Genomic DNA, 18,857 nt, shown 5'->3' with positions numbered 1-18,857 from the left:
CAATCATTTTGTAATTGATAAATCTGAATAAATTTTTTAATATTTTGATCTATACTGAGATTAATGGACACAATAGGGCTTCTGGAATTTTGGATAGAGAATTCTGTACAAGTTACTTTATAAATGCCAAGTGGCGGTGTAAAGAATTTTTAAAATAATACTGTGGCTATGATTGAGTTGAAGACAGTTTTCTCCACCGCCAACATAGTTTCGTCAAAGTCCTGACTACTAGATCTCTATACTGCATATATATTTGGGGTGTCTTCACCCTGACACTATCAAGTGTTTTGCACTGTGAGACTTTTCTATTTTGTGGACAAGTCTGATTGTATTCATATAGGGTTGACTGCTTCTGAGGTAACTGTTCTGTGATGAGGTAGACAACAAATGTTGAGAGGTTCTGTGAGAACTTTGGATTTCAGTTTACAAACTAGGTCTGTATCCTTCATTGATTGAAGAAGGGGAAAAAAATCAACAACTCATGTTGCAAGGAAATACAGAAGAATACGGGTTCTCTTATTGGTAGGGATTATCAACACCTCTCTACACAAGTGCTGAAGGGTTTTTCTAAATGAGTGTAGATAATCTTGCCAATAATTTCTGTCTCTAATTTGCTTTCTTTAGGAATAAGTTATGAGAAGTTAACAGTGAGGCAGTTCTGCATTTTTTTTTTTGTGCTTGTGGTGGTTTTTGTTTGTTGTTTTGATTTCCTCAATCATTTTAGCCTGATTTTAGATCTGGATAGCGTGTTTGGGAATTGGCAAAGACTGGGGTGAGAGCCTGGCTGTGCTGAAGGCAATGATAAAACTTCCACTGTCTTGGTTTACAGCCTTGTTCGGGATAGAAGTAATCATGTTTAAGTATTTTCATTCTTCTGTGTCTGACTGGGCTCAAAGGGTCGAACTGAGCAACTGCTCGTTTATTTTGAGGGCTCTCTTACGTAGAGGTACTATAAGGCTGTGATTTGTAACTTTTGTTTCAATATAGAAACAGTTCGTTATATATTACAGATGATGATCTTTCTAACCAGGTGTGCTTAACACTGTAAATAGTTTCTGTAGGATTTGTTAATATCTTGATTTTGAAAATATTGCTTGTGGGACTACATAAGCAATAACAATCCTAGTCTGTGTTTTCATCAGTGACTATACATGGTAGACGTACACCAGCATTTCAGAACTGGAGAGTTTTATTGTACTAATAAATGAGTTCCTTTTTTTATAATTTTTTTGAAAATTTGATTTTAGAACACCTATATATTTACAAAAGTTGTATCTGTTTAAATTATAGTTTTTACTTGTTTCCCTTCATCCAATAAGAGTCTTAAGTGCTTTACAGTTAACAAAACAATATAAAACAATATTAGAAAAGAAATAAAATGATAAAAAGTCCAAACGAAGTTGAAATGTATTTAAAGTATTTTTCACGTATTCTTTTCTTTCAGTATGTATTATGCAGTGCCTGTGATAGTCTGTTTTTCTATTTCTGCTTTCTCTTTTTCCTAGATTACTGAGTTTCTTTTCTTATAGAGAGATGGTGTGGGAGAACTGTATAGTTTTTCTTATTATATTAATGTGTGCACTATTTTAATCCAGACCTTCCCTTCTGATCCTTCTTTCCCTCATCTGCTATTGTTCTCATGTGACTCCCCAGGGTTGGCCTAGTCTTTTCCCATGGGTACTATTTTGGATAAGCAATTGAATTCCCAAAGCACTCTGAGTTTCAACCTGATCTAAGGCCTCAGTCCAGCAAAGCACTTAAGCAAGTGTATAACTATAAGCATGTGCGTAGCCCTGATGACTACTACTCACATGCTTTAAGATAAACATATTTAGGTACTTTGGTGGATTAGGGTGGCTTATATGCAGTACTAATAAAAATCTGTCGCTCCTCCTTGTGATACTGGACGAGACCCTTGGATATTGATGGAGCTCTGCAGAGACTTTAATGAAAATAACCATTTGCTATTTTTATAATATGAATACTTAAGTTGTTTAAACTGGTCACAGTGCTCTAAGAGTTAGTTTAAAAAAAATAGTCGTTTATTTTCTGTTTCTTCCAGGGAGCCATGTGAAGGGTTTACATGTTGGCAGCTGGTGTGATGTACTGGTGGGAGTGTCAGGCTGGGACTTAGGGAACTCTTTGGAAATCGGGCTGTTTGCCCATAAAATACAGGTTGGAGGGAACTGTGCTGGTACAATGTGATGAGGACAGACCAGATGAATAGAGCAGCAGAATGGAGAGGTCTGACCTGAGAGCTGCTCTCTATTCTAAAGTAACAGGATCTGCAAAAGGCTTACTCCCATTGTGAAGATGGTGGCATTAGCAGCTCAAGTTAGGAAAAGGGAAGAAAAATAGCTAAGTCAGGTGCACTTTTTTTAAAGATTTTTTTAAAATATATTTTAAACTACATGTTATCAAAAGTATAGTTTATATACACTACTTCATGAAATATGTAATTTGTGAGTGAGCTGGTTATAAAGGTTCCATAAGCCGTGTATACGTGTAGTTAGTTTGTCCACATCTTCAGGCAATTAGGTCACAGCTTTAATCCAAGCCATTTTATGACTACACATACATAAAATTTTAGGTAACGTTTCAGAATATGAAACGCATATTTTTCTTCCATTTAAAACAGCATGTGGAATCATCCCAAATCTGCTTTTCAAAGTTGGGTATTCAAGCTAAGAATACAGCTGGAGTCTGACACTGACATATTAGCTAAAGTTGGAATCATGCTGGGAACTACCTGCATGCTTCAACACTGGAAGGCAGTCCATTAGTGCCTGAAATTAATGCACGCTGGGACTTTTAATTCTTCACGGAATCTATTTCCATATTTAATTACGGGAAAGTCATAGAAAAAAGTTACAAAGCACCTTCTTCATCTATTTCATTGTCAACGGGAGTGGCGATTAGTAATTCTTCTTCAAGTTATACTGCAATGTTCACTTAAAATAATGCAGCTCCTTGCTGAGTTTGCTTCAATTAAGCCATATTTTATTTGCTAATGACTTACCAAGTTGACAATGACCTTGAAGTTGGTATTGTCAACACTTCTTGGCATAAAGAGCTTGGTGATTTAGAGTTATTAAGAGTGCATCAATTTATTCTTCAGTCTATGACAGTATTTCTAAAAGGCTTTTTAATTCCATTACAGATGGGATATTTTACCTGAGTAATGCACAGGGTAGTAAGTTAAGTAGCAGTCAATTTATATTATTTTTAATGCAGAGTTTTAATCTGTGTATATAAGATGATTTTTTTAAAGTGTTTTGAGTTTGAAAAAGAATAGGCAGTTATTGGATCACCTTTAAAATTGTGGAACTGCATGAATCACTAAAAATGCTCTTTCTTGGTGTCAAATGTTTGTGGACTCGAAGATTCTTGCATATTTCTAAACAGTTAAGTATTGGATTTCAGTGTGGAATGAAAAAAGCATACTGTATGACACTCCATCAGGAAAAAAATCTCAAATTTAAAAAAATGTGTAAATGATTTAATCTTTGTCAAAGCCACTGGTGACAGTAACATTGAGCTTAGTAATAAATGAAAAGTTAATTCTTTATGAAGGTTGTTCAATAACCTTAAATACAATAGATTCAGTAATTCAATTACATTTATATAGGTTTATAACTTTGTATACTTTGTCAGATAATCATGCCATGATAGTTAAACTAAAGGTCTGCATAATTATGAAGTAAGCTATAGTGGCTGAGTAGAAAGTTTTAGGTCATTAAAATAACATATAGGACAAATCACTGTGATAATGAACTTTGGAGGGTCTGTCATTAAAACTACTTCTGCATTGCTCAATTCATTGTTTTGCCACACTCCCCCTTTCGGAAGGTGATGTTGCATGTCTTTTTAATCCAAATACACAATGCATACATAATTAAAATGCCAACTCATGCAGGTTTGCCTTTGGGGATTTTATCATTAGTTAGTTTCTATTTCCTGAAATTGTATTAGACAGTGTGTGTCTTCAAGTGAAGAAAGACCTAACCTTGCATAGTGAGCTCAGAAGACAAGCAGCTGGTAATGCAACATATTTTTTTAAAGGTAAAAAAAATTGCATTAAAAATTTTCCTGATTGATGCATTTTAATTACTTTATTTTTGTGTTTCCTTACTTGATCTGATTTTGGCTCTGTATGCTGAATATGAATGATTTTTATTTGTTTTTCATTGGACCACAATTTTCTTCATCCATATCTCTAAAAATTGACTTGTTCTATATTGTCTTAAAAATGAGTAACATACTGTAAAAATTAACTTTAATGGAACCATCAAGATGTTCACATACCATAACTGACAAAATCGGATTATAAAATTGGATTTCCCTTCCTCGTGCTATCCCTTCACAGGGTCACATCTAAAATTGTAGTATAAGGTCTTTGGAATAGGGACTGTACCATTGTATCTGTTTTATGAAGTGTCTAACACACTTTTGAGTGCTGAATAAATGATGTATAATAAATGAAAATACATCTGTTCCTTACATACTTGGTTTCCAGTAATTGGCAAACTAAGGCCCAATTCAAGAAGACACTTAAGTTAAGCATGTGGGTAAAGCACAAATATGAAAATTATTTTCAACTTCTGTAAACTAAATAAAGCAATTCTAAAATTGCTCATTGAACAAATCATATGTCTTAAACATTTTACACTATAAAGCAGTACTAAAGGCATTTATAGCAATATTTTGAAGTTGGGGTAATATAGTTATTATATACTGAGCACAGGCTGCTTAAGACATTTTTTAAATTAGTACATATCTGATTAGTTTTCTTTCCCTGGGGCAATGTACTATACTATAGTATTGCAACTTTTTTTTTATGGAAGGGGCCCCCGAAATTGCTTTGCCCCAGGCCCCCTGAATCCTCTGGGCAGCACTGTTTCTTTCCTACCACTATTAGGTTACATAATATGTGCTAAATAAAAAAAAATAAATTAGTAATGGAGCAAGACAAATAATTTTTCTATTAATCATGCAATGTGTTTCGAATTTAAAAGATGCATAGAAAATATTTTTAATTTAGTGTCCTTTTCAATTTTTCATGGAAAATTCATTTTTAAAGATAGGGTGAAATCCTGCCTTATTTAAATCAATGGCAAAACTCCCATTGACTACTGTGGAATAAGCCAGAGTTTTTAAAGCAGGCTTTGTATGAAGTAGGAGAATCCCTGCTATAACTTTTTAATGTCTCTCAATTTTTTTTTAATTTTTATATGATTTCCAATACCACTATAATTAAACACACCATCCATTGTATTTATAGGATAACAAAAGGACTTTGTATATATTTCAAGGACATTCAGGATATAAAAAGTTCAATACATATGTGTCTTCAATATATACTTCTGAATAGAATTTAACTATGGGCCAGATACTCTTGCACTGTATGAAGTTATTAGCTCGCCAGGTATTGCTTCCCTTGAGAGAAAAGCAAAAACATATTAATGAAATTATGTCCTAGTAACATGACATCTATCTGTGTCAGTTTTCCTTCTTAATGGGCCTTGATATCCTTGCTATAGCTCTGAGTATTCTTTCTTAAAATTTTCACCTGTTCATACCCCACAACCTTTCTATTTTCACAGCAGCCGTTCTTCTGGACAGGATTCCATTTGAAGGACATTTATATTTCACCCATTAAGTGGTCAAAGAAATTAAGACTGACTGATGTAAGGCCATTCACCCAATGTCTCCACAGGTCATGGACGATATGTTGGAGTCCAGAGCTATCAAGCTTTGGGGGTCCTCTGACACCTAGCCAGAGTGGTTCAAATGGACCGGACTTTTCCTGCTGTGGGAAGGTTTTGCTCCATGCACAGATCCCCACAGTATGATCTGGCCCTAATATTTTCCCATTAAATAAAGTCGGATCTAGCCATATCTGAACAAACGCTTTATTTACAGTTGTGGCTATATATTAGAACAATAGTAAATGTTTCCTGATAGAAGTCACCTGATGGTTCTAAAGTCCTGTTAACTGTGAAAATTAGAGGTAGTTCACCAAGAATCTATTTTATATAAATTTTCTATATATATAATAGTGGCATCTTATGCCAGTTATAGGAGGTGAAAGTGAGACAGAGGTGCACAAGAAAGGAAAATATTTTGGTTTCTTAATTTTGTAACAGTTGACAAAATTTTATGTAAAATTTGTAAACTTTTGAATTTTAATGTATAGCAGGCACCCCTGAAAATGGGTAGAATGCATCCAGGAATTATACATTTTTTGACAAAATTATGTCAGACATTTTATCCCTATGTTTTTAGATCTTTGAATTCATGTGCATATTGGGAAAAGGTGACAGGGAAGACTATCATCCTTCTTGAACAAAGAGTTTTGCTAATCAAACTTTGTAGTAAACAGTATATGTGCTTGGACTAACATTTCACCAAGGACAGCATCCTGGATGCAAAGTCCATTAATGGTGGCAAAGAGAATAATTTTTAAGATATTGGAAAGACGGGGCTCCCACAACAGAGGCTGAATGGACAGTTAGCCTTACTCAGATTGCATCTCTTGGGATAATGATTTTTTTCATATGCAGGGAAGGGAGATCTATTTGAAAACATGTGGAAACCATTTATGGATTATATTTATGGTTCTGGATTAACATGTGAAAATATATTCTGCACTATATTTGTTAGCTGCATTGCTATATAGGGAAGACAAAACCTTTAAATATGCATTCCACCATCATGTATTCTGGTACTTGTTTTGTTTATTTAGCAAGGTTTTGTTTTATTCTCTGGGCAAGTAGTTGTAGGAGTGCGCATGTTTTCAGGTAGATGAGGGTAACAGTATTCTCTGATGGTGTTGTAAGCATATGCATTATGAGTCTGACACATGAAGAAAAGGGCCAGTATAATAACGTCTGCATCTGTAATTTTCACTCCCTGCGTCTGAAGAAGTGGATTTTTTATCCACAAAAGCTTATGCCCAAATAAATCTGTTAGTCTTTAAGGTGCCACCGGACTCCTCGTTGTTTTTGTGGATACAGACTAACATGGCTACCTCCTGATACTATGACAGATTGAGTGAGTAATAGAACCCAGCTGTTCTAGGTCATAGTCCAGTGCCTGAAACACAATACTTCTTGCAACCCTCTGCCTCAGTCACTCTCCACCCTTTGAACTGGATAAAGCAGAGGTCATGTAGAAAAGTATGTGATCCTGTAACTAAAGACTGTACCCTAATGCATACACTCAGAAGGTTGCAAGAAAGACCCTAATTCTGATAACTTTTTTGAAGGTATGATTTTGCAACTTTAATCTTTTTCATATAGTTTTTAAATGTCATATACTATATTTTTTGAAAAGCAAGCTGAAACCCCCCCCTCTCATTCCATCATGGAATAATAATGACTTACTCATGGGTCATCAGCAAGGTTTGAATCCAGGATCTCAAGATTCACAGGACAGATCTCTACCGCTTATGTTATGAGAGTAACTGATAGCAGTATTAAGCTGTTATCCTCTATGTGGACCAGTAATTAGGGGGAGGCTTAGCACATTTTGCCTGTGACTTACACAACTATTTTCTAGACATCAGAAGAATGTTGGGAATCAGGATTCCTTGGTTAGATTCCTGGTTTGGAAGGGAGTGTGATCTCGTAGTTTCAGACAGCACAGCCAAGCATACAGATTTGTAATATTCATTCTCAAATGCAGTGTCACTTAAACGGATGGGACTTAGTCATATTGAAGTCAGGGTTCTAGTCCTGGGATGTTAGAAGTATTCTTGTGTAAGCTATGTCATGACCCCTTTCTGTAAAATGAGGAGAATATTTACCTACCTTTTAAGTCTGAGGCCTTGCTCAATAGTACATTTTATATAATTATGAACACCAGTCACTGAAAGTGCTTGGCTGAAGTAAAGAAAAGATTCCTTCCCCTACGCCAGAGGGAAGAGGATGCTGTTGTGCATGTGTCCTATCTGAAGTTCCAGCTCTGTGCCTACTACAGAGAAACCCAAGTGGGGCATGGGAGTATACTTGGTGCATGAGCATTCAGGTGTTCTCTGGGGCTGGGGCATGCTTAGTGCAGATAGAATGTCTGAAAATTCTAGCAGCAAACCTCTAAAAAACACTTACTCATAAGTGAAGATGATGATTTTCAGAGGCTTATAAGTCAAGAAGTTCTGGGTGGATTTTCTTGGGGGAAAGCAAAAGGCGCCTCTCTGATTCCAGGACTGACTTCCTCTTGATGCTCAAAGTCCCTGTTCCAAACCATGAAAGAATTAGAGCTCTTCAAAGAAATGGAAAGATTTTTCAATATTGGGAAAGCTACCTTTTTTTTTCCTCTAAATTTGTTCTTCAAAATTGCTGAACTGTTTTTGCCAAAAAATTTAAAAAACTCAAAGACGAGGCATGGGAAATTTCAGCCTGAATGATTGTTTAGCACTATTTTAAGCAGCTGAAAATGGGCTTATGTCACCCTTGATTAGAGGCACTGCTACCATATCTGCCTAATATACCATCTTTTCCACTTTAACCTAATTTATCTGTTTTATATACCAATAATGTGTATCCAAGGATCACTATCCCATCATGTTTCTAAGAAGGCAGTTATGTTCATTCTGGTTCCAGTTTTAAGTTTCTGGAATTGTTGTAAAAAACTTTATATTTTTTTGTTTGGGATTTTCAAAGGCACTTTAGGATCAGGTGTCCAACTCCTATTGAATTTCATGCCAAACTTTCTCAAACCCCTTTATAAATTGCAGCCTTTGTTCCTAACAGTTATTCCTTAACGTTTGTCCTTTTAAATGTTTGACATGAAATTGGGTGAAATTCAAGGGTCTTGACGGAGCTTTACTTCAAATATTTGGATACATCTGAATGCAAAACTCAGGTGTTAATCACCCAAACCAAATAAAAGGTTTGCACAAACACCCTGTGAACCAAAGTTGGTGAGTTTTACACCGCTGTACATATTTTCTCCAGCCATTTAAGACTCATGACCTATGCGTAAATTATTTATGTAACCAGTGACCTAGGCAAAAATGTGAAATTGGAACATGACATGAATGGATAGTGGGGCAGAATGATGTGACATGAAGATGAAATTTAAATTTTGACATGCCCTTCATTAAGGGACCTGTCTCTTCTGGTCTACCTTATCTGAAGTTCACTGAATGTGTTATGGGGGTCTGTTTTGCTGCGGGTGGGTGGTTTGGTTTGGTTTGTGTTTCCCAGACTAACAAGACTTAGGTGAGAAGGCTATGACAGACATGGAGGCAGCAGTGGTAATGACCCATAGTGGAAGACGCTATGAAGATGACTGGATGGAGAAGCTGTGGCATGTACATGATCCTGGAGAGGGTACCTGTAAAGAATTTCATCTGCATGAAGTGCTGCCTGATAGAGCTGATGGAAGAGAAGATCCTAGGATTGTAGATGCAGGTGGAGACTCTGGTTGTGTTTAGAAGGGGGTTCGAGCGGATGATGGAGCAAAGACTTGAGGAGGCTGAAGGAAAAAGCTCAGACTTGCAGATGGAAGCAGGACCAAAGAACTCTGAGGGGATACTGCTGGGTGAGGAAAGTGGATAGTGGAAGCATGTGACTAGGAGAACCAGGCAGAGGAAAAGACGGGGCAGTGAAGGAGAAATATAGAGCTCAGGAACAGGTTTGCAGAGTTGGAAAATGAAGAAGGGGCACAGCAGGTGGTCACTGAAGGTGAGAGGGCAAGGAAAAATAGAAGAGCAGATAGTCCTATTGGAAGAGGGCAAGAGTCAATGGAGATAACATCAAATATGAGCCCCAGGAGGATACGGGATGGGTTGCAGAAGATTGCAAAGGACAATATGAATCAAGAGGACTTGTGGCCAGATGGAACAGGGGATAGACTGGAGAATCGTACTCACCAGGAAAGGCAGGTCTACGTGATTGGGGACTAATTACTGAGAAGAATAGACAGGCTTGTAACAAGAGCTGATCCAGAGAACAGAAGGGTGTGCTGTCTGCTGGGTGCTAAGATACGGGATGTGGACCTGAGGCTGAAGAGGATCCTAATGGGAGCGGGAAAGAATCCATTGATTATCCTTCATGTGGGAACAAATGATACGGCTAGATTCTCGCTGGGACATATCAGGGGAGACTATGCCAGGTTGGGGAAGATGCTAAAGGAAATTGAGGCACAGGTGATCTTCAGTGGGATTCTGCCTGTTCCTAGGGCAACAGAGGTGTGACAAGATTATGATGATCAACAGATGGCTCAGGCTGTGGTGCTATAAGGAGGGCTTTGGGATGTATGGCCCCTGGGAAGCATTCAAGGACAGAGGACTGTTCTCTCAGGATGGACTTCACCTGAGTAAGGAGGATGGCACAAATGATCAAGAGAGCTTTAAACTAGGGGGAGGTGGTTGGGAGATGTCCAGGTAATCTCCACGCCAGTTATTCTCTTTGAGAGGGAAGAAAACGAAGTAAGAAAGGATACAGCCGTGGGTAGCAGAATGGACATAAGGCGGAAGGGCAGTGTACATAGCAATCTAACAGGTAATATTAGCGGTAGAATGTCTGTGCCTAATTGGGTAAAGAATGTGAGCGAAGCCAAACAGCAAAAATTAAGATTTTTGTACACTAATGCGAGGAGCCTAGGTAACAAAATAGAGGAACTAGAGCTACCGGTGAAGGAAGTGAAACCAGATATTATAGGGATAACAGAAACATGGTGGACTAGTAGTCATGACTGGAATACAGGTATTGAAGGGTATGTGCTGTTTAGGAAAGATAGAAATAAAGGCAAAGGTGGTGGAGTAGCATCATTTATCAATGATGATGTAGACCGTAAAGAAATAAGAAGTGATGGAATGGATAAGACAGAGTCTGTCTGGGCAAAAATCACATTGGACAAGAAAGCTACTAGAGCCTGCCCTGGGAGTGTTTGGGGTGTGCAAATGATTGCCAGGATCCGATGTGGATATGGATATAAATCTCTTTAATGTTTTTAAAGAAGTAAATACTAATGGGAATTGTGTGATCATGGGAGACTTTAACTTTCCAGATATAGACTGGAGGACAAGTGCTAGTAATAATAATAATAGGGCTCAGATTTTCCTGGATATGATAGCTGATGGATTCCTTCACCAAGTAGTTGCTGAACTGACGAGGGGATGCAATTTTAGATTTGGTTTTGGTGAGCAGTGAGGACCTCATAGAAGAAATGATTGTAGGGGACAACCTTTGTTTGAGCGATCATGAGCTAATTCAGTTCAAACTAAATGGAAGGATGAACAAAAATAGATCTTTGACTAGGGTTTTTGATTTAAAAAAAGGCTAACTTTAAAAAATTAAGGAAATTAGTTAGGAAAGTGGATTGGATTGAAAAACGTGTGGATCTAAAGGCGGAGGGGGCCTGGAATTACTTCAAGTCAAAGTTGCAGAAATTATCAGAAGCCTGCATCCCAAGAAAGGGAAAAAAAAATCATGGGCAGGAGTTGTAGACTAAGATGGATGAGCAAGCATCTCAGAGAGGTGATTAAGAAAAAGCAGAAAGCCTACAAGGAGTGGAAGATGGGAGGGATTAGCAAGGAAAGCTACCTTACTGAAGTCAGAACATTTAGGGATAAAGTGAGAAAGGCCAAAAGCCATGTAGAGTTGGACCTTGCAAAGGGAATTAAAAGCAACAGTAAAAGGTTCTATAGCCATATAAATAAGAAGAGAACAAAGAAAGAAGTGGGACTGCTTAACACTGAGGATGGAGTGGAGGTTAAGGATAATCTAGGCATGGCCCAATATCTAAACAAATACTTTGCCTCAGTCTTTAACGAGGCTAATGAGGAGCTTAGGGATAATGGTAGGATGACAAATGGGAATGAGGATATGGAGGTAGATATTACCACATCCGAGGTAGAAGCCAGACTCGAACAGCTTAATGGGATTAAATCGGGGGGGTCCCGGATAATCTTTATCCAAGAATATTAAAGGAACTGGCACATGAAATTGCAAGCCCATTAGCAAGAATTTTTAATGAATCTGTAAACTCAGGGGTTGTACCATATGACTGGAGAATTGCTAAAATAGTTACTATTTTTAAGAAAGGTTAAAAAAAAAAAAGCGATCTGGATAACTACAGGCCTGTTAGTTTGACATCTGTAGTATGCAAGGTCTTGGAAAAATTTTTGAAGGAGGAAGTAGTTAAGGACATTGAGGTCAATGGTGATTGGGACAAAATACAACATGGTTTTACAAAAAGTAGATCATATCAAACCAACCTGATCTCCTTCTTTGAGAAGGTAACAGATTTTTTAGACAAAGGGAATGCAGTAGATCTAATTTACCTTGATTTCAGTAAGGCATTTGATACCGTTCCACATAGAGAATTATTAGCTAAATTGGAAAAGATGGGGGTCAATATGAAAATTGAAAGGTGGATAAAGAACTGGTTGAAGGGGAGACTACAGCGGGTCACAGTGAAGGGTGAACTGTCAGGCTGGAAGGAGGTTACTAGTGAAGTTCCTCAAGGATCAGTTTTGGGACCAATTTATTTAATCTTTTTATTATTGACCTTGCCACAAAAATCAGGAATGTGCTAATAAAGTTTGCGGACGACACAAAGATGGGAGGTATTGCCAATACAGAGAAGGACCGGGATATCATACAGGAAGATCTGGATGACCTTGTAAACTGGAGTAATAGTAATAGGATGAAATTTAATAGTGAAAAGTTATTAATTCCTAAATGCATGACCTTGCACAAGATTTCTGTTATAAACTGGGGACGCGTTACTTGGAAGTAACAGAGGAGGAGAAGGATCTCTGAGTATTGGTCGATCACGGGATGACTATGAGCCGCCAATGTGATATGGCTGTCAAAAAAACTAATGCGGTCTTGGGATGCATCAGGTGAGGTATTTCCAGTAGAGATAAAAGGAGTACTTGTGGCACCTTAGAGACTAACAAATTTATTAGAGCATAAGCTTTCGTGAGCTACAGCTCACTTCATCGGATGCATTTGGTGGAAAAAACAGAGGAGAGATTTATATACACACACAGAGAACATGAAACAATGGGTTTACCATACACACTGTAAGGAGAGTGATCACTTAAGAAAAGCCATCACCAGCAGCTATTCAGGGGATACCATCATAGGGCCTAATCACATCAGCCACACTATCAGAGGCTCGTTCACCTGCGCATCTACCAATGTGATGTGCCAGCAATGCCCCTCTGCCATGTACATTGGCCAAACTGGACAGTCTCTACGTAAAAGAATGAATGGACACAAATCAGACGTCAAGAATTAGAACATTCAAAAACCAGTTGGAGAACACTTCAATCTCTCTGGTCACTCGATCACAGACCTAAGAGTGGCTATACTTCAACAAAAAAGCTTCAAAAACAGACTCCAAGGAGAGACTGCTGAATTGGAATTAATTTGCAAACTGGATACAATTAACTTAGGCTTGAATAGAGACTGGGAATGGATGAGTCATTACACAAAGTAAAACTATTTCCCCATGGTATTTCTCCCTCCCACCCCACCCCCCACTGTTCCTCTGATATTCTTGTTAACTGCTGGAATTAGCCTACCTTGCTTGTCACCATGAAAGGTTTTCCTCCTTTCCCCCCCCCTGCTGCTGGTGATGGCTTATCTTAAGTGATCACTCTCCTTACAGTGTGTATGATAAACCCATTGTTTCATGTTCTGTGTGTGTGTGTGTGTGTATATAAATCTCTCCTCTGTTTTTTCCACCAAATGCATCCGATGAAGTGAGCTGTAGCTCACGAAAGCTTATGCTCTAATAAATTTGTTAGTCTCTAAGGTGCCACAAGTACTCCTTTTCTTTTTGCGAATACAGACTAACACGGCTGCTACTCTGAAACCAGTAGAGATAGGAGGTGTTAGTACCGTTATTCAAGGCACTGGTGAGACCTCACCTGGAATAATGTGTGCAGTTCTGGTCTCCTATGTTTAAGAAGGATGAATTCAAACTGGAAGAGGTATGGAGAAGGGCTACTAGGATGATCCGAGGAATGGAAAATCTGTCTTATGAAAGGAGATTCGAAGAGCTTGGCTTGTTTAGCCTAACTAAAAGAAGGCTGAGAGGAGCTATGATTGCTATCTATAAATATATCAGAGGGATAAATACCATGGATGGAGAAGAATTATTTAAGCTCAGTACCAATGAGGAGACAAGAACAAATGGATATAAACTGACTATCAGGAAGTTTAGACTTGAAATTAGACAAAGGTTTCTAACCATCAGAGGAGTGAAGTTCTGGAACAGCCTTTCAAGGAAAGCAGTGGGGGCAAACGACATATCTGGCTTCAAGACAGATTGATAAATTTATGGAGGAGATGGTATGATGGGATAGCCTAATTTTGGCAATTAATTGATCGACTACTAGCAGTAGATATGCCCAGTGGCTTGTGATGGATGTTAGATGGGGTGGGATCTGAGTTACTACAGAGAATTCTTTCCTGGATGTCTGGCTGGTGAATCTTGCCCACATGCTCAGAGTTTAGCTGATCGCAATATTTGGGGTCGGGAAGGAATTTTCCTCCAGGGCAGATTGGCAGAGGTCCTGGGGGTTTTTCGCCTTCCTCTGCAGCATTGGGCACGGGTCCCTTGCTGGAGGATTCTCTGCACCTTGAAGTCTTTATACCACGATTTGAGGACTTCAGTAGCTCAGACATAAGTTAAGGGTTTTTTACAGGAATTGGTGGGTGAGATTCCATGACCTGCGTTGTGCAGGAGGTCATACTAGATGATCATGATGGTCGCTTCTGACCTTAGTCTATGATTCTATGCATTTGACTGCTAGAGTGATGTGTGTTGCTGCATATACATGGTATAATTGGACAGATAATGGATGAGTGGCATGGAGGGCTAAAGCTTATTACTTGATACAGAATGCTGCATCTAAGTTTTGACATATTTGTCCTTTTTGTATTTTGTGTTATATGGGGTTATTAGTCCATATATTTTGGAGGGGAACTGCTAATGGGCACATGCTTTTTCACATCAATTAAGAAATACTACTTGCAGATTGCTCTATGTGCACTAGAGCACATAGGGAAACTGAATTTTGTTCCTCAGAAATGTTTTTCTCCCAACATGGGATGAAAAGCCAAAATCTCAAACATGATCATGGTACTGAGATTCCACAATATTCCACCAAAACATGGTGTTTCCAAAATGAACTGTGCAAACTGGGATTTCTGGCTGCCTCCCAAATGAGTCTAGTCAGTTTCGTACCAGCTAGGAATTATGTCAAATTCAGTCCTCACTTCCACAGTCTCCAGCTCCATGACAGTCAGCGTGGTAGGCTGCTGGGCACCCAGGGAGCCTGGGAAGCCTTGGGTCCTTAATAGCCCACCTTGTGAGCTGAAGGGGAAATGGCGCTCCCAAGCTGTGAGGCTTCTGGTTTAGCAGGGTGCTGAGGAGCCAGGTGGGCAAGCAGGCAGGAAAAATCCCTTGGGTCCATTAGAAGTGTGGTTGTAATGGAAGTGCTTCCACAAAATGTTGGTTTTTGATAGATTGGCAGATTTATACAAAAACAAGTTTGTCTGCAATTTTTATGATCAGCTTTGATGTACACAAACCAAGATGCAGTGTAATAACACTTGAATCACACTTGGGAAACAGTTATATTTTTAAGTTATATATGTTAGAGACCAGGGGTAGAAAATTTGGCTCACAAACTGTAAAATGTCTTTATCTTTATTTTTCAGAATGGTACTTATTCTGCCATGAAGTATAAAGGAGTACATTTTGGTAATTTAACAGGAAAACGTAGTGAATTTAAGGCTCAAGCAGGGCCTGGACCTGGGGAGTATAATATAACCCAGTAAGTAACAATATGCCATTTTTTATTTGTCTATAAATTTAAAAAAGAGGTAGTTTTCAAATTAATTTCAATGACATAATTATTTAATTTGACTTGTATTATACAAAATAATTGGTTATCCATCCCAAGCCAGTAATTATTGAGAATTGAGGGGCACAGCATTGGATGGAAATGCACAGTTAAGATTGCCAAACAATGCCACGTACCCAGACAATTCCACTTATTTACTTGGGAACTTCACATTAAGAATGATCTATGTTGTTTATTGTGTAGGAACAATGAAAATAAAATTTAAAAGGTTTGTTTTAGTGACAAGCAGGATAGTCTATGATTGCAAAAGTATAAACTTCCTTCAGAAACTCTTGTGTGCTCTGACTAAAAGTTGAATTCTAAACAATAAGAAACGTGCATACCATAGGACAATGGATGAGAAATATATTACAGTGATGCTCATGCCTGGCTAGTGTAATTTGTCAGTAGCCATGTTCAGAGCAGGGTAAAGATTCTTTCAGTCTTATTCCACTTATTAGCTTGTCACTAACTTCCTAATCTGCTATATAAGGAACCCTGTTCTTTAAATTTATTATGATATTTAAAAAATGAATTTGTGCCTGCTCCTTTACTGTGTTGTGACTGAGAAACTGCTTAAGTCCTTTATCTCCTGGCATATGAAAAAGAAAGGTTTGTATATTAGTCCTTAATTTAAAAATGACTTTCAATGGTATTTAGGTGCCTAACCTGCATAGGCACTTCTGTAAATCCCATTTGGTGCCTATATGCAACTTTAGATATCTAAATACATTTGTAAATGTGGCCCTAAGTGCCTAAATCAATGTTGAAAATGGGACTAAGTATATGTCTGAATTACAGGGGCACAGCTGTGGTGTTGCAGCTCTACCACAGTACCACTCTAGTGTAGACTCTTCCTACATTAATGGAAGGGACTTTCCATCTGTGTAGTTAATCCTCTTCTCTGAGGGGCTGTAACTAGGTCCCTGGAAGAATTCATCTGCTGATGTAGCTATGTTTACACCGGAAATTAAGCGGACCGAAGTACATTGCACAGTGTGAGAAATTTTTCACATCCCTGAGCAAGGGATCTAATTTTTAAGTGTTGATCTAATTTTTAAGTGTAGACCATGCGGTAGGCTCCTAAGTCTTAGTCCTGGTCTACACTACAAGTTTAGGTCGAATTTAGCAGCGTTAGATCGATGTAACTCTGCACCCATCCACACAATGAAGCCATTTTTGTCGACATAAAGGGCTCTTAAAATCGATTTCCGTACTCCCTGATGAGGGGTTTAATGCTGAAATCAACATCGCCGGGTCGAATTTGGGGTAGTGTGGATGCAATTCGACAGTTTTGGCCTCGGGTATTGCTCCATTGTGACCTCTCTGGACAGCACTTCCAACTCAGATGCACTAGCCAGGTACACAGGAAAAGCACCAGGAATTTTTGAATTTCATTTCCTGTTTGGCCAGTGTGGCGAGCTCATCAGCAGAGGTGACCATGCAGTCCCAGAATCGCAAAAGAGCTCCAGCATGGTCTCAACGGGAGCTACTGGATCTGATTGCTGTATGGGGAGATGAATCCATGCTATCAGAACTCCGTTCCAAAAGACAAATTGCCAATATATTTCAAAAAAATCTCCAAGAGCATGATGGACGGAGGCTATAACAGGGACCTGCAGCAGTGCCACATGAAAATTAAGGAGCTTAGCCAAGCCTACCAAAGAGGCAAACGGCCACTCTGGGTCAGAGCCCCAGACATGCCACTTCTATAATGAGCTGCATGCAATTCTAGGGGGTTCCTCTACCACTACCCCACCCTCTCCATGGACACCTGCAAGGGGGGAGTCTCACGCAACAGGGATGAGGATTTCGGGGTGAGGAAGATGAGGAGGAGGAGTATAGTACACAACGGGCAAGCGGAGAAACTGTTCTCCCTGACAGCCAGGAACTGTTTATCACCCTTGAGCCAATACCCTCCCCAGGCTGGCTCCTGGACCATGAAGCTGGAGAAGGCACCTCTGGTGAGTGTACCTTTGTAAATATAATACATGGTTTAAAAACAAGCATGTTTCATGATTAATTTGCCCTGAAGACTTGGGATGCATTCGCGGCCAGTACAGCTACTGGAAAAGTCTGTTAATGTGTCTGGGGATGGAACAGAAATCCTCCAGGGACATTATTAAGGGGACATTCAGAGGTACCATTCCTGCTGGGCTGTTTGCCTGTGGCTGAAAAGAAATCATCCCCGCTTTTAGCCACGCGGTGTGGGGGGGGCGTCTGTCCACGCTGAGCTGTTCATGTTTGGCGGTTAGGGATCTTCCCTGATACTAGTCACGCGGTGGGAGGAGGGATGAAGCTATCATCCCAGAGAATTGTGTGTGTGTGTGTGTGTGGGGTTAGTTGGGTTTGTGCTGCACATGAACCTGAAAACCGCAGACCCTCCTTTTAAATGGCCAACCCAATGGGTGCTTGGTATGGGAAAGGAGGGTGCTGCTATTTGAAACCATTCCCACATGTTACGAAGGTTGAAGAAGCCGAAAGACTGTGGCTTACCATGGCTACCTGCAAGCTGAATTCTGTTGCCTGGCCCTGTGTGTGTGATCTCTCACACTAAACTGGCAGCCCTCAATATAAGAGGCAAAATGCGACCTTGTACCCAAAGCACATATGCTATGTAAAGTTAACAGCTTGGTTCACCATGAAACAGTCTACCCCCCCATTGTTCTCTAAAATGTGTCTTTTCAAATTTAATAATTTGATTAAGATGTTGAAGTATTAAAAAACGGTACAGAGTTTAAGCATAGAAGTTTCTGGTTATCAGGGAATAAGGTACAGATTATCAAGGGGTGTGAAATTCAGTTTAGGAATGGGTGGCATAAGGAATACATAATCTGCAGTCTTCCCGATTGGGGATAAAAGTTTAACAGGTTAAAGTACAGACATTGAGATATGGGGGTATGTTGTTCATATAATGGCTATGTTCAGGTGTGGAGTATGAGTGGATACGATGATGAGGATGGATTTACCCTCATTTGGTGGG

General features: G+C 39.0%; 1 protein-coding gene across 1 annotated transcript in view; it reads left to right on the top strand.

Moving 5' to 3' along the window:
- The window catches only part of STPG2 (sperm tail PG-rich repeat containing 2), a 421,381-nt gene that overhangs the window by 9,137 nt on the left and 393,387 nt on the right, over positions 1-18,857 (top strand). The window contains exon 5 of the mRNA XM_043513260.1: positions 15,690-15,805. Coding sequence (XP_043369195.1) covers positions 15,690-15,805 — 116 coding nt within the window. The remainder of the gene's footprint in view (positions 1-15,689; positions 15,806-18,857) is intronic.

This window comes from Dermochelys coriacea, chromosome 4 (assembly GCF_009764565.3).
Source record: "Dermochelys coriacea isolate rDerCor1 chromosome 4, rDerCor1.pri.v4, whole genome shotgun sequence".
Classification (NCBI taxonomy): domain Eukaryota; kingdom Metazoa; phylum Chordata; order Testudines; family Dermochelyidae; genus Dermochelys; species Dermochelys coriacea.
Note: the sequence above shows the minus strand (reverse complement) of the source record. Positions and strands in the feature narration are given on the sequence as shown.